Raw genomic sequence first — 14425 nt, forward strand, 5'->3', positions numbered from 1 at the left:
CCAGTAATGAGGGTCAGAACTTGTTATTTCCAGATCAAACCATTCATGAAAATTTCTGTATTAATCCAATCCAAGTTTCTACAGCAACGAGCTGATGTTTTCAACTTCTCCGGCCGCAAACATAGTGCTATATATGGACATTTTAAGATACTCATTTACTTGCTTAGATTTGTAATTTCTCAGAAATAATTATATATTTAAATTCATTCTGATTAATTAGGCTACTACGTTACATTAACTTATATTAACTATACTTCTAGTGCGTTATCGTTCTTGAGATTATTGTAACTAATAAATATCTTATCTTCTCAGCCCTTAACGAAGGTCGTTCAATAAGTATTTGGAGACAAAGCAGTCCTAAATACTTAATGCTTAATCGAGTTCATACACGTGACGTTCAACTTAACTTAAATGAGAGTAAATAGGATTCGTGTTAGTATGTGTCAACGCTCTCATTTGATACATGGGTGCGATGATTGAAAATGTAAACCACTTTTGCTTAATATCAATATTATGATAAGGAATTCATTGATTAAATTTTTATAAAATTCTGAATCTAAAACAAAAAAAAAAATTCAAGAAATTATTTGTGACGATGAGATCTTTGTTAGTATTATTATTATTATTATTAATTTTCTTTTTTATAGGATTTAAAAATTTGCATAAAATTATTCGAATTCGAAGTATATTTTTTAAAAATCTAACTTGAAATGCTAAGCATAACTAAGTATCGTTTAATATTTCCTTTATGGTTATTGTAAGTAAAGCGATTTATTATTGACATACAAGAATTCGAACATAATTATGAATTTGAATTAAAAATAATTTTATACTTTTAGTTATTTTAGTTCTAGTATTTTTAAAACATGAAATGTTTCAACATTTCAAAACTTAAATTATTGATTTACTTTCTGATTTTCAAATGGTTTAAATAAAATAAAATTCATATTTGATTACTTTAATATCAAATCAATAGTAATTTTTGCAGATTTCTCTATCGCAATTGAATGTAATTTATTTCTTGATTGATGCGGATTTTGACCTTTTCTTTAAACTAAATTTCATCTCGGATCTCTTCATCTTGTCAATCAACGGAGTAACTTACTTTCGCTCTTTTACTTCCCCCCATTAGTTCATCGTGATATTACTTATAACTAATGATCTTATAAAACTTAACCTATTTTTTTAGTATAAAAATATTAAAGCTGATATTAAGTGTATGACTTAATTCTTTCACTAAAAATACAAGGTAGGCCTATAAAATATTTTAAATTTTTATGACAGCAAATCATATTTTATCATTCATGATTACTGTATATAATTAACATACTTTTTGAAACACAGTAGATTTTTTGTGAATATTTATTGTAAAACTAATCTTCCAATATTGAAATAAACGAAAATTTCTGTTATAATTTGTTTCATTCCAGATCTGTTAGCATTTTAATTGTTTATAGATTATAAGCATATTATTATACGGAACTCTGATAATTAATGAAAAATTTGTATGTAAGTAGATGCAATGGCATATCCAAGATTTTCAGAATAAAGGTTCTGCACAAGGCAGATTCAGTGACCAAGGCAAGTGCCCTATCGTTTTTCAGAGAATGTAAATCAGTTACCTTAGAATTATTTTTGTTACCTAATCTTACTAAATTGAAGTCATGCAGTATGAGTTATATTTATTTTAAAGTAATAGAACTGATTACTTTGTTATCAATGGGTTGCTGCAGCACCCTAATCATTCCCCTAGATACGCCCTGAGTACGTTATTTCTCGTAAGTTAGTAATGAACCCCTGAAAGGGGGCTGAAGAGGAAACGCGCTTTCCTAGAAACCTGTTTGAATTGTTAGAGGGCTTTCTTCTATTCAAAACGTGTGTAAATAAATTAAAGTTTGTTATAAAAATATTTATACCATTAGATCAAACATTAGTTCGTTATTTGCAATTTAAGCATATTTATTATTTGTTATTTAGTAATATGTCTCCGTCACCGTCGAAAACACGAACGAGGACGATGTCGAGTGGAGATTTCATTCGTCCGAATTCTCCTAGTAGATGTACTTGGGAGGCTGGTAAAAGAGATTCTCCTCACATTAATGTTAACTCGTAAGTCACGAATTTAATATTTTTTAAAAATTTTATCATTTTGAAATTGCAATACAGTATCTATTTTATTTCAATCACGTAATTGACATGTTTGTTCATGACCACGTGTTTTTAAATGGAATTTTCCATATGCAGCAACTTTATTAGTTTAATAATTCTCTATAAAAATGATATTAATTATTTTATCTATTTTAAATTATTAATTAAATTAAACAGTTTATAGTAGTATTAAAAATTATTATAAATAAAAAAATTTTTTAAATGTATATTTAGATTACATACATAATTTATTGATTGTAGAGGTATTAAGAGACCGAAAATATTGCCAAATATTTTGTATCAGATTGGTGAAACGCCTTTGGTACGACTTAATAAAATTCCCCAAGAACATGGAATACGCTGCGAAATGTGTAAGTAATAAATTATAAATTTAAGATTAATATTAATGATGAAAGGAATTAATATTTGTTGTATATTCTGAAATTACTGTATGTTTACTGATAAGAAAACATTTTAGATATTTATATCATTCAACTTTAACAGACCTGATATTAATTAAACTGGATGATAGTACTTATGAATTTGTGATAAGATGTTTTATGAAATGACAACCTTTTATCTAATCTCTGAATACTAATATATATTACTGTATAGCCATTATTCTTTAACTAAAATGAATTTAAATATTTTCAGTATTTCTATTGAGGTCATTATAAATATTATAACAACAATGTGCTACTCAATGTTGTACAAAATTAAAAGATCTTAGCTTGTACTGGATCCCGAGTAATGATCATGATCATGTTTATCAAAACTCATCATGATTATGATCATGAAGAGTGTTGATAATCATACATTTTATGCTTGATACTCCTAAAAATGAGGCTCTAGGCAAAAGTTTAGATTGTCTATACTAAAACTGACACTGGGAATTGGTCTATTTTATTGTTATATCGGTAATATATAAAGTCTAATAGATGTTTATTAACAAAACTGCAACTATTAGTAAATCTTATTCCAATTAAGTGCAACCCTGGACTTTGACAGCATAAATTTTATTTTCCTGTTTTCTGCCTTGCGCTATTTTATGCAACCCTAATTAAACTGATATTCACCACAAAGAACTTTTAAACTAGACTTAACTCAACCAGTATAAAGTTAATAAATTATGTATCACTAGTTTACATATCATTAGCATATATTATTGTAGTACCTAATATACTGATGGTTATGGAGTATGTTGGTACTCAACAATCTTAAAGCTTGCCTGCAACTCTATGAGAAAAAGTTTCATGCAGTTTGCCAGAAGCCTGTAAAGTTCACTTGTGGCTTACATCCAGAAAAGGTTGTTCATTACTGCATTAGATTTTAAAAAGACATAAAGTTATGGATCTTAGATTACTGTACATTTTGTTACATGTCTAAATTTATTAAACTTGGATTGTGATTTCTTAAGGTTTTACCATTCTCAGTTTAAAAGTTTTATATAAAAATGTATAGAATTCTCAAAATCGTAATGATATAGTTTATTACTAACTTGTATGTAAAAATTTAATTATCATAAAAAAATATAATTAGACAGAATTACATTTTTTTCTTTTCTAAAATATGTTATATCAAAAACTAACAATTTGAAATGTGTAAATTAAGCTTTCAATGCAGTTGAGATGGACAAAATTCACATTTTGCAACCTACATAGAATAAATTAAGGATATTTCATTAGATATTGGCAAGCTTCATTTTGTAAAGTTATGTGATTATTCTATCTAATACATGATTAAATGGCTAATGATAATTAAAATATACTGTAATAATTCTCTAATGATTAAATTAAATGTATTAATTTTTGTTCAATTCTAACTTTAGAAAACTTTTATTTTTATATTGCCCAATTAATTTATTATTTTAGGAAGTTGCAATATTAGGAAATTGAGAAACTGCAGTAAAAATGAATTATTAGAATATTTTAACATGAACAATAAAGATATTAATTTAAAGTTAAATGTGATAAAATTTATAATATATTACATTTTTGCATTGTTTCTTTTTATTTTGTTTTATTTTTTAAGATTTTTACTCTGTGGGCTAGGAGAACATGTTTTGTTTGTTATGGTCTGGCCAAGCTTACTATGGGGTATCTAGGTAGTGAGGGACAAGGCCTGACATATCAGGGTCCGATCACATGTGAAAATTTAATTATGATCCAGGCTTGAATATAATGTTTCCTATAATTATAAACTCAAACATTTGCTACCTAAGGTAGCAAATGTTTTATCTGACCAACTGTACTATACCATTAAGTTTTAATGGTTTTTAAGTTCAGTTTTTAGGTTAGATTTCAGTTTTCAGTCGACCTGAAGAAGAGCGAACAGATCGCTCAAAAACATTTGTCAAGCGATATACTATACATACGCGTAGAGCACTGGTCACAGGTTCCAGATAGTGTAATATTAATTTCACCCCAGTGCTGAAAGTAGAGCAGTTCCTATATTTTAATGGTTTTTATGAACTAGCTATAATATAGTCATTAATAAATAAGAGAAATTACAATATAAATCAGTTTAAGTAATTAAAGAGAATATTATTTTTATTTCAAGTTTTAAAAAGAAAATTTTAAATTTTAGTGGTTAAATGTGAATTTTTTAATGCTGGAGGAAGTGTTAAAGATAGGATTGGTTTACGAATGGTGGAAGAAGCAGAAAGGGAGAATAAGCTGAAACCTGGTTCTGTGCTTATTGAACCAACTTCAGGAAATACAGGTATAAAATATTAAAAATGACAATATAAAATATTTTTATTTACAAAAATAATTTGTTTTTTTAATTATTAAAACTAGGCATTGGATTAGCATTGGCAGCAGCTGTAAAAGGATATCGATGCATCATTGTTATGCCTGAAAAAATGAGTAATGAAAAAGTAGATGTTCTAAGAGCTCTGGGTGCAGAAATAGTACGAACTCCTACAAGTGCCACTTATGATTCACCAGAGTCCCATATTAGTGTAGCTCAGAGATTATGTGCTGAAATTCCTAATTCTATTATTTTAGATCAGGTAAAGTATTTATTTAATTATACATACTTGTACTGTACATGTCAATCACAAACTTACTATTGTCATTTTTCAAGACAAATAGACTAAGAAAGAATGAAGTAGAGAAATAATTACACGATTACAATGCAAAACTATTATTCTGGTAATGATTAATATCAAGAAAGTTTTTAAAATTCATTAATTTTGTAAGAATTTATAAATAGATAGGAAATTTTGTAATACTGTATAAAGCCATGTTGCTTACAATGATTTGTTATATATTCAAGAATTATTTCTTTTATCATATAATATATACAATAAAATACATAATGCATATGGCAAATCATTACTAACAGTGTGATTTTACACTATAAAAATTTCCTTTTAATAAAAGACTTTAAATATTTGATTTGATGTTATATGCTAATCATTATTAAAATCTCTACAAAAACTGTTGTATTTATTTACTTAATAGTTTTGGGTGCTGTTACAGACATTTTTTGAAAATATATTCTGAAGATGGACTTAACTGCCAAAAAGATTAGGTGTCTAAACCTTTTAATTCCTAAAAGCAGATTTTGTAGAAATTTTTTGAAATTGTTTTTCATATAAAGAATAAATTTCTTTTTTAATTACTACCTACAGCAGTCTGATTAATTACTATTATTGTATATAGTCTATTATTATAAGATTGTAAAGGTGAGAAAATTAACAGAAATATTAATTTATTATCATTATATTGGAAATTATTATTATTAATTGACAGTATCGAAATCCTGGAAATCCTCTTGCCCATTATGATAACACTGCAGAAGAAATAATAGAACAGTGTGATGGCAAAGTTGATATGGTAGTTATGGGAGCTGGAACTGGAGGAACAATTACGGGTGTTGGTCGCAAATTAAAAGAAAAATGTCCAAATTGTAAGGTAAAAATCCTGTTATGAAATAAGCTTTATTTAAATGCAATTTTTAATGCAATAAAATATAATTTCACTTTTAACTTTTTAAGAATATGTTTGCAATACTGTATGTAAAATTATTTTGAATAAAAATGACAGAAATATAATTAAATCATCATCAAAAGTTAATATTCTAATAATTTTGAATATTCTTTATTAAATATATTTTAAGATGATAAAATTAAAATAAACATTTTGATAAATATCTTTTAATTTTATTTTAATAGGTTATAGGTGTTGATCCTCATGGTTCTATTTTAGCTCAACCAGAATCATTAAACACAGCTGAAATTACTATGTATGAAGTAGAAGGAATTGGTTATGATTTTGTTCCAACTGTGCTAGATAGATCGGTATGAAATTGAATATTTTATGTATATAAATAACTATATATATATGTTTATATGCATATATATGCATTTATTTATAATAAATAAATATGTCTATATATTTATTTTCTGTAACTGATTTTATCACATTAATATTCATTGAAAAATGTTTTCTTCCTGTAAAAATGTAAACTTATGAAATTTCATTAAAACAAACAATCAGTGGAAAAATAAATACAAAATATAATAAAGATATCCATATCAAAATATATATAAGCAATATGAGGAAATTGATTAGATATTACATTACAGAAGTTAATGATATCATGCTAAGATTTTTTTTAATACAAAATATCAAATATGTTAGTTATTCTACCTTAGCATTTACAATAATTATATATAATTAATTTATATCCATTTAAATAACAATCATTGTAATAAAAATCAATATTATTGTGTGACTTAACAAAATCATTTATCATTCTCTCTTTATTAAATATGATTTTTTAAATTAGAAAAACATCGTTATTTTTAATTTATAATCAATTTATTGCTTTCTTTGTCATAAATTAACTTTACTAAGGAAAATAATACTATTTAAAGTATTATTTTTCTATTAACTTTTATGTTATTTTACATAAATAAAACTTATTTATATAAATATTAATAAAAATTTTTATTTAATGCTAAAATATTATTAATTTACATTTTAATAAAAACCAAATAATGATATATATATTTTGATAATAATTATTTATTTAAAGGTGGTTGATAAGTGGTATAAGACTGAAGATAAATCCTCTTTTTTGATGGCAAGGGCTTTGATAAGTAAAGAAGCACTTCTTTGTGGTAAGATTTGATTTGATTTTAAACAATTTAAATTTTTCATTCTATATTTTTCATTAACTTTGTATATATCAAATGAAAATCATAACTCAGTACCTATTAACAATTATAGTTAGGTTGAAATTAATATCAATATTTAAAATATTTTTATTTATTTATCTGTTTTTAATAGAATAAATAATTAAATATTTAATTACTTAAAAATATCAGTTTTTCAAGTATTATTAGGAAACTGTTTATTAAATTTCTTAGGAATTTGATGATGAATTTTCTTGATCAGAAATATAGGAAATCTTCGTTAATTCAAACTCAGATAGTTTGTAGTAGTACTTTTATCCTGGCTGGGAATATAGAGATTTACATTTTAAGGAATTCAGTTAGTTTGAAATAAGGATACTTCAAAATTCAAAGTGAAAATTCTGTCTGAACTCTGATAAGTGTGTTAACTTGTTTGTTTAGATCGAAGTGTCTCCATGCTATAAAAGAACAATAGAGCAAGAACAACTCTAATCTGGTCAATTATTATTATTATTATTATTATTATNATGAGATCTTTGTTAGTATTATTATTATTATTATTTATTAATGAAAATAGCATTCTGTATATGTAGCTGCATTCTGTTTCCTTACTAAATTACATCAATTACATGGCATTTTGCATATTGTAATCATATAGAAGTCATGATTATTTTGTCCTTATTAGTTGAATTTCCAACTAATAAGGATTTCCTGTGTGCTATTAATTAAACACAAAATTTTTGGATCTTTTTGAAGAAATTAAATTTTTTCAGTTACTCCTTAAATAAAGTTAAAACTGCTTGCCAATATTTACACCTTAGCAGTCATGAGCTGTATAGATTGATAAGCTTTTTAATATTTTTTGTACTACTACAGTATTTTCAACACTGACATAATTAATCAGTCAAGATCTTCCAAATTACTAATTTGAAAGATGATTGAGAATTGTCATCAATGACAACACTAAAAAATTTATTTTAAATAAGGACAAGCCAAGTCTGTGCTATTCTAAATTAGTAAATATCACACTATTGCTTTATTTCTGAGTCATCTTATTTTCTAATCAATCCATATAAAAATAAAGTTTTTCAGTTCTAAGATTTATATACATTTAATGTTGCATTACACATTTTATACAATATTGTAAGACAAGAAATACAATGGAGATTTATTTTAAAACTGGAATTTCTATCAGTAATTGCCTGTATTTTTATGTCAAGCATGTCATTTTTACGTTTAAATATGTCCATATGAATATTCTGGCTGAATAACATGTTGTGTTAGCAGTTTTGTTGTTAGTTATTCAAGATGGCAGATGATACAGTGTACAACAACTTGCTACTGGGTGTATCTCTTTTGAAGTAAAACAAATACTGCTAAAATCAACACCTTAATTATAATCAAACCAAAACATGAAATCTATTAAAAACCCAATTGGCAACAGACAGTGCATATTTTTATTATTAAAAATAAGGCAAAAGACTAAGAATCTGTCACTAAAGAAAAAGCTTGAAATAAAATCATCAGTAATTAAAAATTTAGTTAAAATATTACAAATGTGACATTGCATAGAACATGATGGCAAATTTCCTTAAATCTAAGTATAATTTTGTATTCTATCAATGTAGTCATTATGTAATTGAAATTACTTTCATTGTGCTGTAAATGATATTCATGCTAACATACAAATACATAACTGGAAAAAAGATAGTGTTAATTTTAAAAATGAACAGATTGGTGAAGTCATTTTCATTACTGCTGTTTTTTTTTTTTTTTTTTTTTTTTATCCAGTGCTGCTTGGATTTGTCATGTTGTTCCTCAAGAGCAAGCACACATTTTTGTATTCATAATGATTTTTCTTGATAAATTTGACTCAGATCAGGAAGTTATATGTATATTTTGTTATGAATAATACATATTTTAATGTTTAACTTACTTTACTTCAGTTAGAATACATTAAAAGTAATTTTGGCTATAGAAACAGAAAATTGATATCTAGTTAGATTGATTAGATTAATAAAAACAGAAACACAATATCTGAAATTATTGCCAAACTTAATTATAATTTCTGTTCATGTTCTGAATCTGTTTGATCTGGAGTTTTAAAATGGCATTGTTTGCAGATTGTTGTTATGTTATATCCACAGATCAGTACAGTACATTTTACACACCTGGATGCTGTTTTTCTATTCTTCCTTTTTTTTTATGGGCAATATGCACTCCACTACATGTGTATATATATTAAAAGCAAAATATTCCATCCCCACTGAAACTGAAACCAACACATTACAAAGAAGCAATGTGTAAGTAGGTCATACCAGGTTGCAGGTAGGGTTTACAAGTTCATTCCTTGAAAGGACCACCTGTTAACTTCCTCTGTGGACTTGCCTTGAATTTGTGAAAAGGGTTAACAAAGGGGAAGGAAGGTCCTTGTGTAGGGATAAGAGAAGCAAAAAGACTTCACTTTTGACCCAGACTTGGAGTTGAAGGATATTATTCATTTGCTGCCATAGTAATTATTCTTTAATTGTTATCGAATGACTCCCCCACATCTGTTAGGAAGAATAAGATACTGTTTCACTTCTGTCTTTTGACATTGACTCCTTTGCTATCATGGCATGCGTGATGAGGCAACACCACTGTTTTATTTTTATTAGTTTTCTTCTATCCTCGCAGTAAGAAAATGGCCTTATTTACTATGGTGGGGCCTCTGTGTGATGAGGAGGTACTGATTCAATTATTAGACAGTTATTGCAGACGCGGGTAGCAGCCTTTCATCACTTTGCAGGGGATTAATTCCCCCTGTATAACATCAAAGAGATTCAGCAATTATTTTTTTAAGTTTGATTTAGATTTTAACATTATTTTTGGCTTCTTTTCTATGTTTTACGACACTTTTCGGACTTCTAAATCTAAATTTTTACATTTTACAGCGCTTTTAAAGTAATTTTTAACGAGAATTAGTAGGAAAACGCTTTATTTGTATATCAAGAGTATATTTATGCAGAAATTCTAAAAAAAATTCACATATTTAAAGCATTATTTGACTCGTTTTTATCGCCCGAAATCAAAAAATTGGAATGAGTAGATCACGTTTTAATTCCGTAACTGTCATGTATTATTCACGTTTTACGATTTACTGCAAATTCAGTCATTAATTTCTTTATCGATGTGTGCACAATGAAAGATTTTTATCAAAAAAAAAGTCACGAAAAGTCGAAAAAATCAAGCGCTTAACATATGCCAAGATCACAGTCCAATGTGTAATCTATGAGAAGTAAACTACCCTACGACAGTATAAGATTTACTGCTACTGGCTCGGGTCATCTTCTATTGTTTTAAAGATANTATATATATATATAAATAAAAGTAAATGCAATGAAGAATTCACAAATAATATCTAATAATAGTTTATCAACTCAGACATTGTCTTCTGGCATTTTGGTGGCCAGTTAATTTGCAAATTAGCAGATAATGTCACAGAGCAAGTCTCTTTGAATTTGTATCCACTTTTGTGAGATGTTGAATCTTCCTATTGCTGAAGGACACCATAGGCTGTTTACAACAATTTAGAAATTGGTTGTTATCTTGTTATTGCCTTACAACTAATTACTTTCAATGATAACTGAAAACTAATATATATTTATTATATATTCAATATAATAAATAATATATATTTATTATATANAGGAGAATAAGAATATAAGTAGAAACTATATTTTTATTTTCATTGATTTTCAGTCTAATCGGATTATTTTGGGAAAATCGCAAATCCAAGTTCTGTAACATTTGTCAGAATAATTCATCAGGAGCTATAGAGAAAAAAGGAAACAAAATACTTGAACTAAGCACAAAACATTTTTCAAGAAACTAATTCCGGTGAGATAAACTCCAAATAAAATAATTAATGTCGCTAATTTAATGCCATTATAAATGCATAGCTTACTTAATTAGCATGTTATATAATAAATAAGTAAATTAATATTCATTACTTAATCATAATAGAGCAAATGATCACGTAACTACGAATACTTTTGAATAAAAATTAAGTTTTTTATTTGCTAAATAAGTCATTTATTTTAATTTTTAAACGAAATCATCCTTTTTAGTATATTAATTTGTCGTTGGGTAATAAAAATGCAGAATTATTCGCACTTATATTTTGTTATGCAAAACACAACCAAGTTTAAATCCGCTTGTTAACGAATCGGTGATCATCAAAAAGGAGGGAGAAAATTCAAAGTTTGTAGTACAAAAATTTGATTCTTGATTAAAAATCAAGATTAATAAGATTCTGAGTGATAAGCTCGCCAGAGGCCGAATGGATACAACCAGTGAATATTTGGGTTCGCATCTCACTAACGGGCTGGCCGCGTGTTTTACGGGTTTCCTTCACGTGCCTACTCCTATATAGGAGCCGATTTTTCAGGAAAATCCTCCTGCGAACCGCTCTTCCTGGAAGATCGCGCATGTATTGCGTTGCTTTAAACTTTCACCCCTACAACTGATAATTTTTTGGGCTGCAATTTGAAAAAATTATAGACCATAAATTCTCACTGTCGTCCGTCCGTCTGTCTTTCTTTAATCTCGAGAACGGAGTTAGATAAATGAAATACGAGATTATATGGAAATCTTACGGGCAAGACGCCCGTAATGTGATATGTGAACTTCCGATGCAAACCGAAAGTCACATTATTTCAATTCAAAATACTTTTTCCCTGAAAGCAGTTAATAGATAACCGGCATGACTGTTATTTGTTAAAGGAAAAGTATAATGTACAGTATTATATATATATATTATATATTCAATATAATAAATATTGAATATATAATAAATATATATTATAATATATTGAAAATGATAGCAATCTAAAGAGTAATGAGCAATTATTTATTGTGACATTGTCATAATGCCAGGCTGTAATTTTTAATCATATTTTTAATTTATTTAATTTAAAATATATGCTCTTTATCTCAAATTAATAGTGGCTTGCCTCTGTACTGTACTGTACATTATACTTTTCCTTTAACAAATAGAGTAATGCCAGTCATCTATTTTTTAAATTTAGTAAAATATAATTTATGAAAACTAATTGAAAAAATATAAAAGTTTGTATCCTGTAAATTTTCTGTCTGATAATAAATTTTTTTATTATAGATATCAAGAATGAAAATTATTTAAAGTTAACAAAATAATAATATACAAAAACTTCATAGTTATGCTTTAAAATGTGTAATTCTAATACTATGTAACAATTTCATTTTAGGTGGAAGTAGTGGTAGTGCAATGGTAGCTGCACTCGAAGCAGCAAAGGATTTGAAAGAAGGTCAGCGATGTGTTGTTCTGCTTCCTGATGGTATTCGTAATTATATGACAAAATTTGTCAGTGACAACTGGATGAGTGAAAAAGATTTTATTGACATTCATTGTGAAATGGCAGCAAAACATTGGTAAATACTATAAATTAATAATAATATATGTAGTTTATAATGTAATATATTTAAGAAAAAATTTTGGAGTATATTTTTTGGTGAAATTTATTATATTTAATTAAAAATTTGGATTTGTTCTATATTTATTATTTATTATCTTTTTTGATTCTTTTAAACTATTCTGACTATAAAGAATAATGGTTATTATAATGAAAGTTATTTCTTTTCCTAATAGGCTATGTATAAATAAGTTTGATTTTACATATACTTTTGCCAGTTAGTACAAACTTAAAAATTCATAAAACTTTTGAAAGTAGCTGTAGTTCCATATCTGTAGATCTTGATCAACATATTACCAATACAATTATGTCATATATCTGGTATTTTTCACATTATTTTTGATTATAGAGTATTTGTACTGTCAAGTCTTTTAATCTTTTTATTGTACATTTTGAAATATAATTTTACAGTTTTTCTTGTGTAAGATAAAAAAATTGAATAAATAATTCTATTAACAGTTTATCAAATATTTTTTTTCCTGCTTCATTCAAATTCACTGCACATGGTTACAAATGCATAAGCATTAGGAAATTTTGACTTATCAATGTGTGTGAAGTTTCATGGAATATAACCCATACTTAAGTTGATAGTTAGATGACTGGATGGCTGAGGTGATTAAGATATCGATCTGCTGCTCTAGAAGACCCAAGATTGAATTCAGGCAATAACTTCATGAGCAATTTTTCATATGTTGACCTTGTCTCTTACTACCTGACTGCATCTCATTCTGCATCTAGTTGATTATATGATGGATAAAACTGAATGGTCCTTTTAATTGCCTTCATAGTACAAAGAATTATGAGAGGGAGAAGAAAGTTAGTGTAGCTGTATCTTGTTTGCTATTCAATTAACTCATTGGGCTTCAATTTTAAAAAAATTGAAATATTAAAAAAATTGTATACATATAAATTCCCGTTATCATTTGTCTGTCTTTCCTTAATCTTGAGAATGGAATTAGATAGATGAAAGCCAAGACCAGATATGGAAAGATTAGAGACAGGAGGCCCCAATTAACTATATATGAACATATGATGCAAACTGAAAGTCATATTTCAATTCAAAAAGTTTCTCCTGAAAGGAGTTATCATGACTCTATTGCTAACAGAAAAGTATGATGTATAGGGGCAAGACACTACTAATTTGAGGTGGAGAGTATATATTTTAAATTAAAAATATGATTAAAAATTGCAGCCTGGCATTGTGATGATTTTATAATTGTTCATTTCAAATACAGTGGGTGATCAGTTAACGAACATAATCCGTTCCAAGACTTTGTTCGCTATCCAAATTGTTCGTTAACCGATTATCGATTTACCATAGGTTTCTATGGGAATTTAATTAATTTGTTCTAAAGACCCCAAAAAATAAAAAATATATACTTTCTTACTACGTTTATTTATATGTAATAATAAAAATACATACACACACAGTCTTGCATTTTTATTAGTCATATTTTTTTCCGTTTGAAATGGTTAAAGAATATGTCTAATGTCAATTGCTTTCCTCTCTTCTTCAGGATTTTTCGTAAGTAATTAATAGCATTGCAATTGTAGAAATCCCCAAGCCTCAACCTGGTTTAGATGCCATTCTAAGACCGTTGTTCTGACATCCTCCCACTTCTTCAAAGGATCTTTAATA

General features: G+C 26.9%; 1 protein-coding gene across 3 annotated transcripts in view; it reads left to right on the forward strand.

The window, feature by feature from the left end:
- The first annotated feature begins 580 nt into the window (after positions 1 to 580).
- The window catches only part of LOC111620368 (cystathionine beta-synthase-like), a 28648-nt gene continuing 14803 nt past the window's right edge, over positions 581 to 14425 (forward strand). The window contains exons 1-9 of one of the 3 annotated variants that reach the window (XM_023362296.1): positions 581 to 606; positions 1978 to 2109; positions 2410 to 2519; positions 4735 to 4869; positions 4947 to 5161; positions 5907 to 6068; positions 6329 to 6454; positions 7195 to 7279; positions 12562 to 12745. In XM_023362296.1, coding sequence (XP_023218064.1) covers positions 596 to 606; positions 1978 to 2109; positions 2410 to 2519; positions 4735 to 4869; positions 4947 to 5161; positions 5907 to 6068; positions 6329 to 6454; positions 7195 to 7279; positions 12562 to 12745 — 1160 coding nt within the window. In that variant the 5' untranslated portion in view covers positions 581 to 595. Of the gene's footprint in view, positions 607 to 663; positions 758 to 1977; positions 2110 to 2409; positions 2520 to 4734; positions 4870 to 4946; positions 5162 to 5906; positions 6069 to 6328; positions 6455 to 7194; positions 7280 to 12561; positions 12746 to 14425 lie in introns of those variants that run through there. The other 2 variants (XM_023362295.1, XM_023362297.1) reach the window with 2 other exon arrangements.

The sequence above is a fragment of the Centruroides sculpturatus genome, unplaced genomic scaffold, assembly GCF_000671375.1.
Source record: "Centruroides sculpturatus isolate CEXI.00-Female unplaced genomic scaffold, Cexi_2.0 scaffold32, whole genome shotgun sequence".
In the NCBI taxonomy this organism is placed as follows: Eukaryota; Metazoa; Arthropoda; class Arachnida; order Scorpiones; family Buthidae; genus Centruroides; species Centruroides sculpturatus.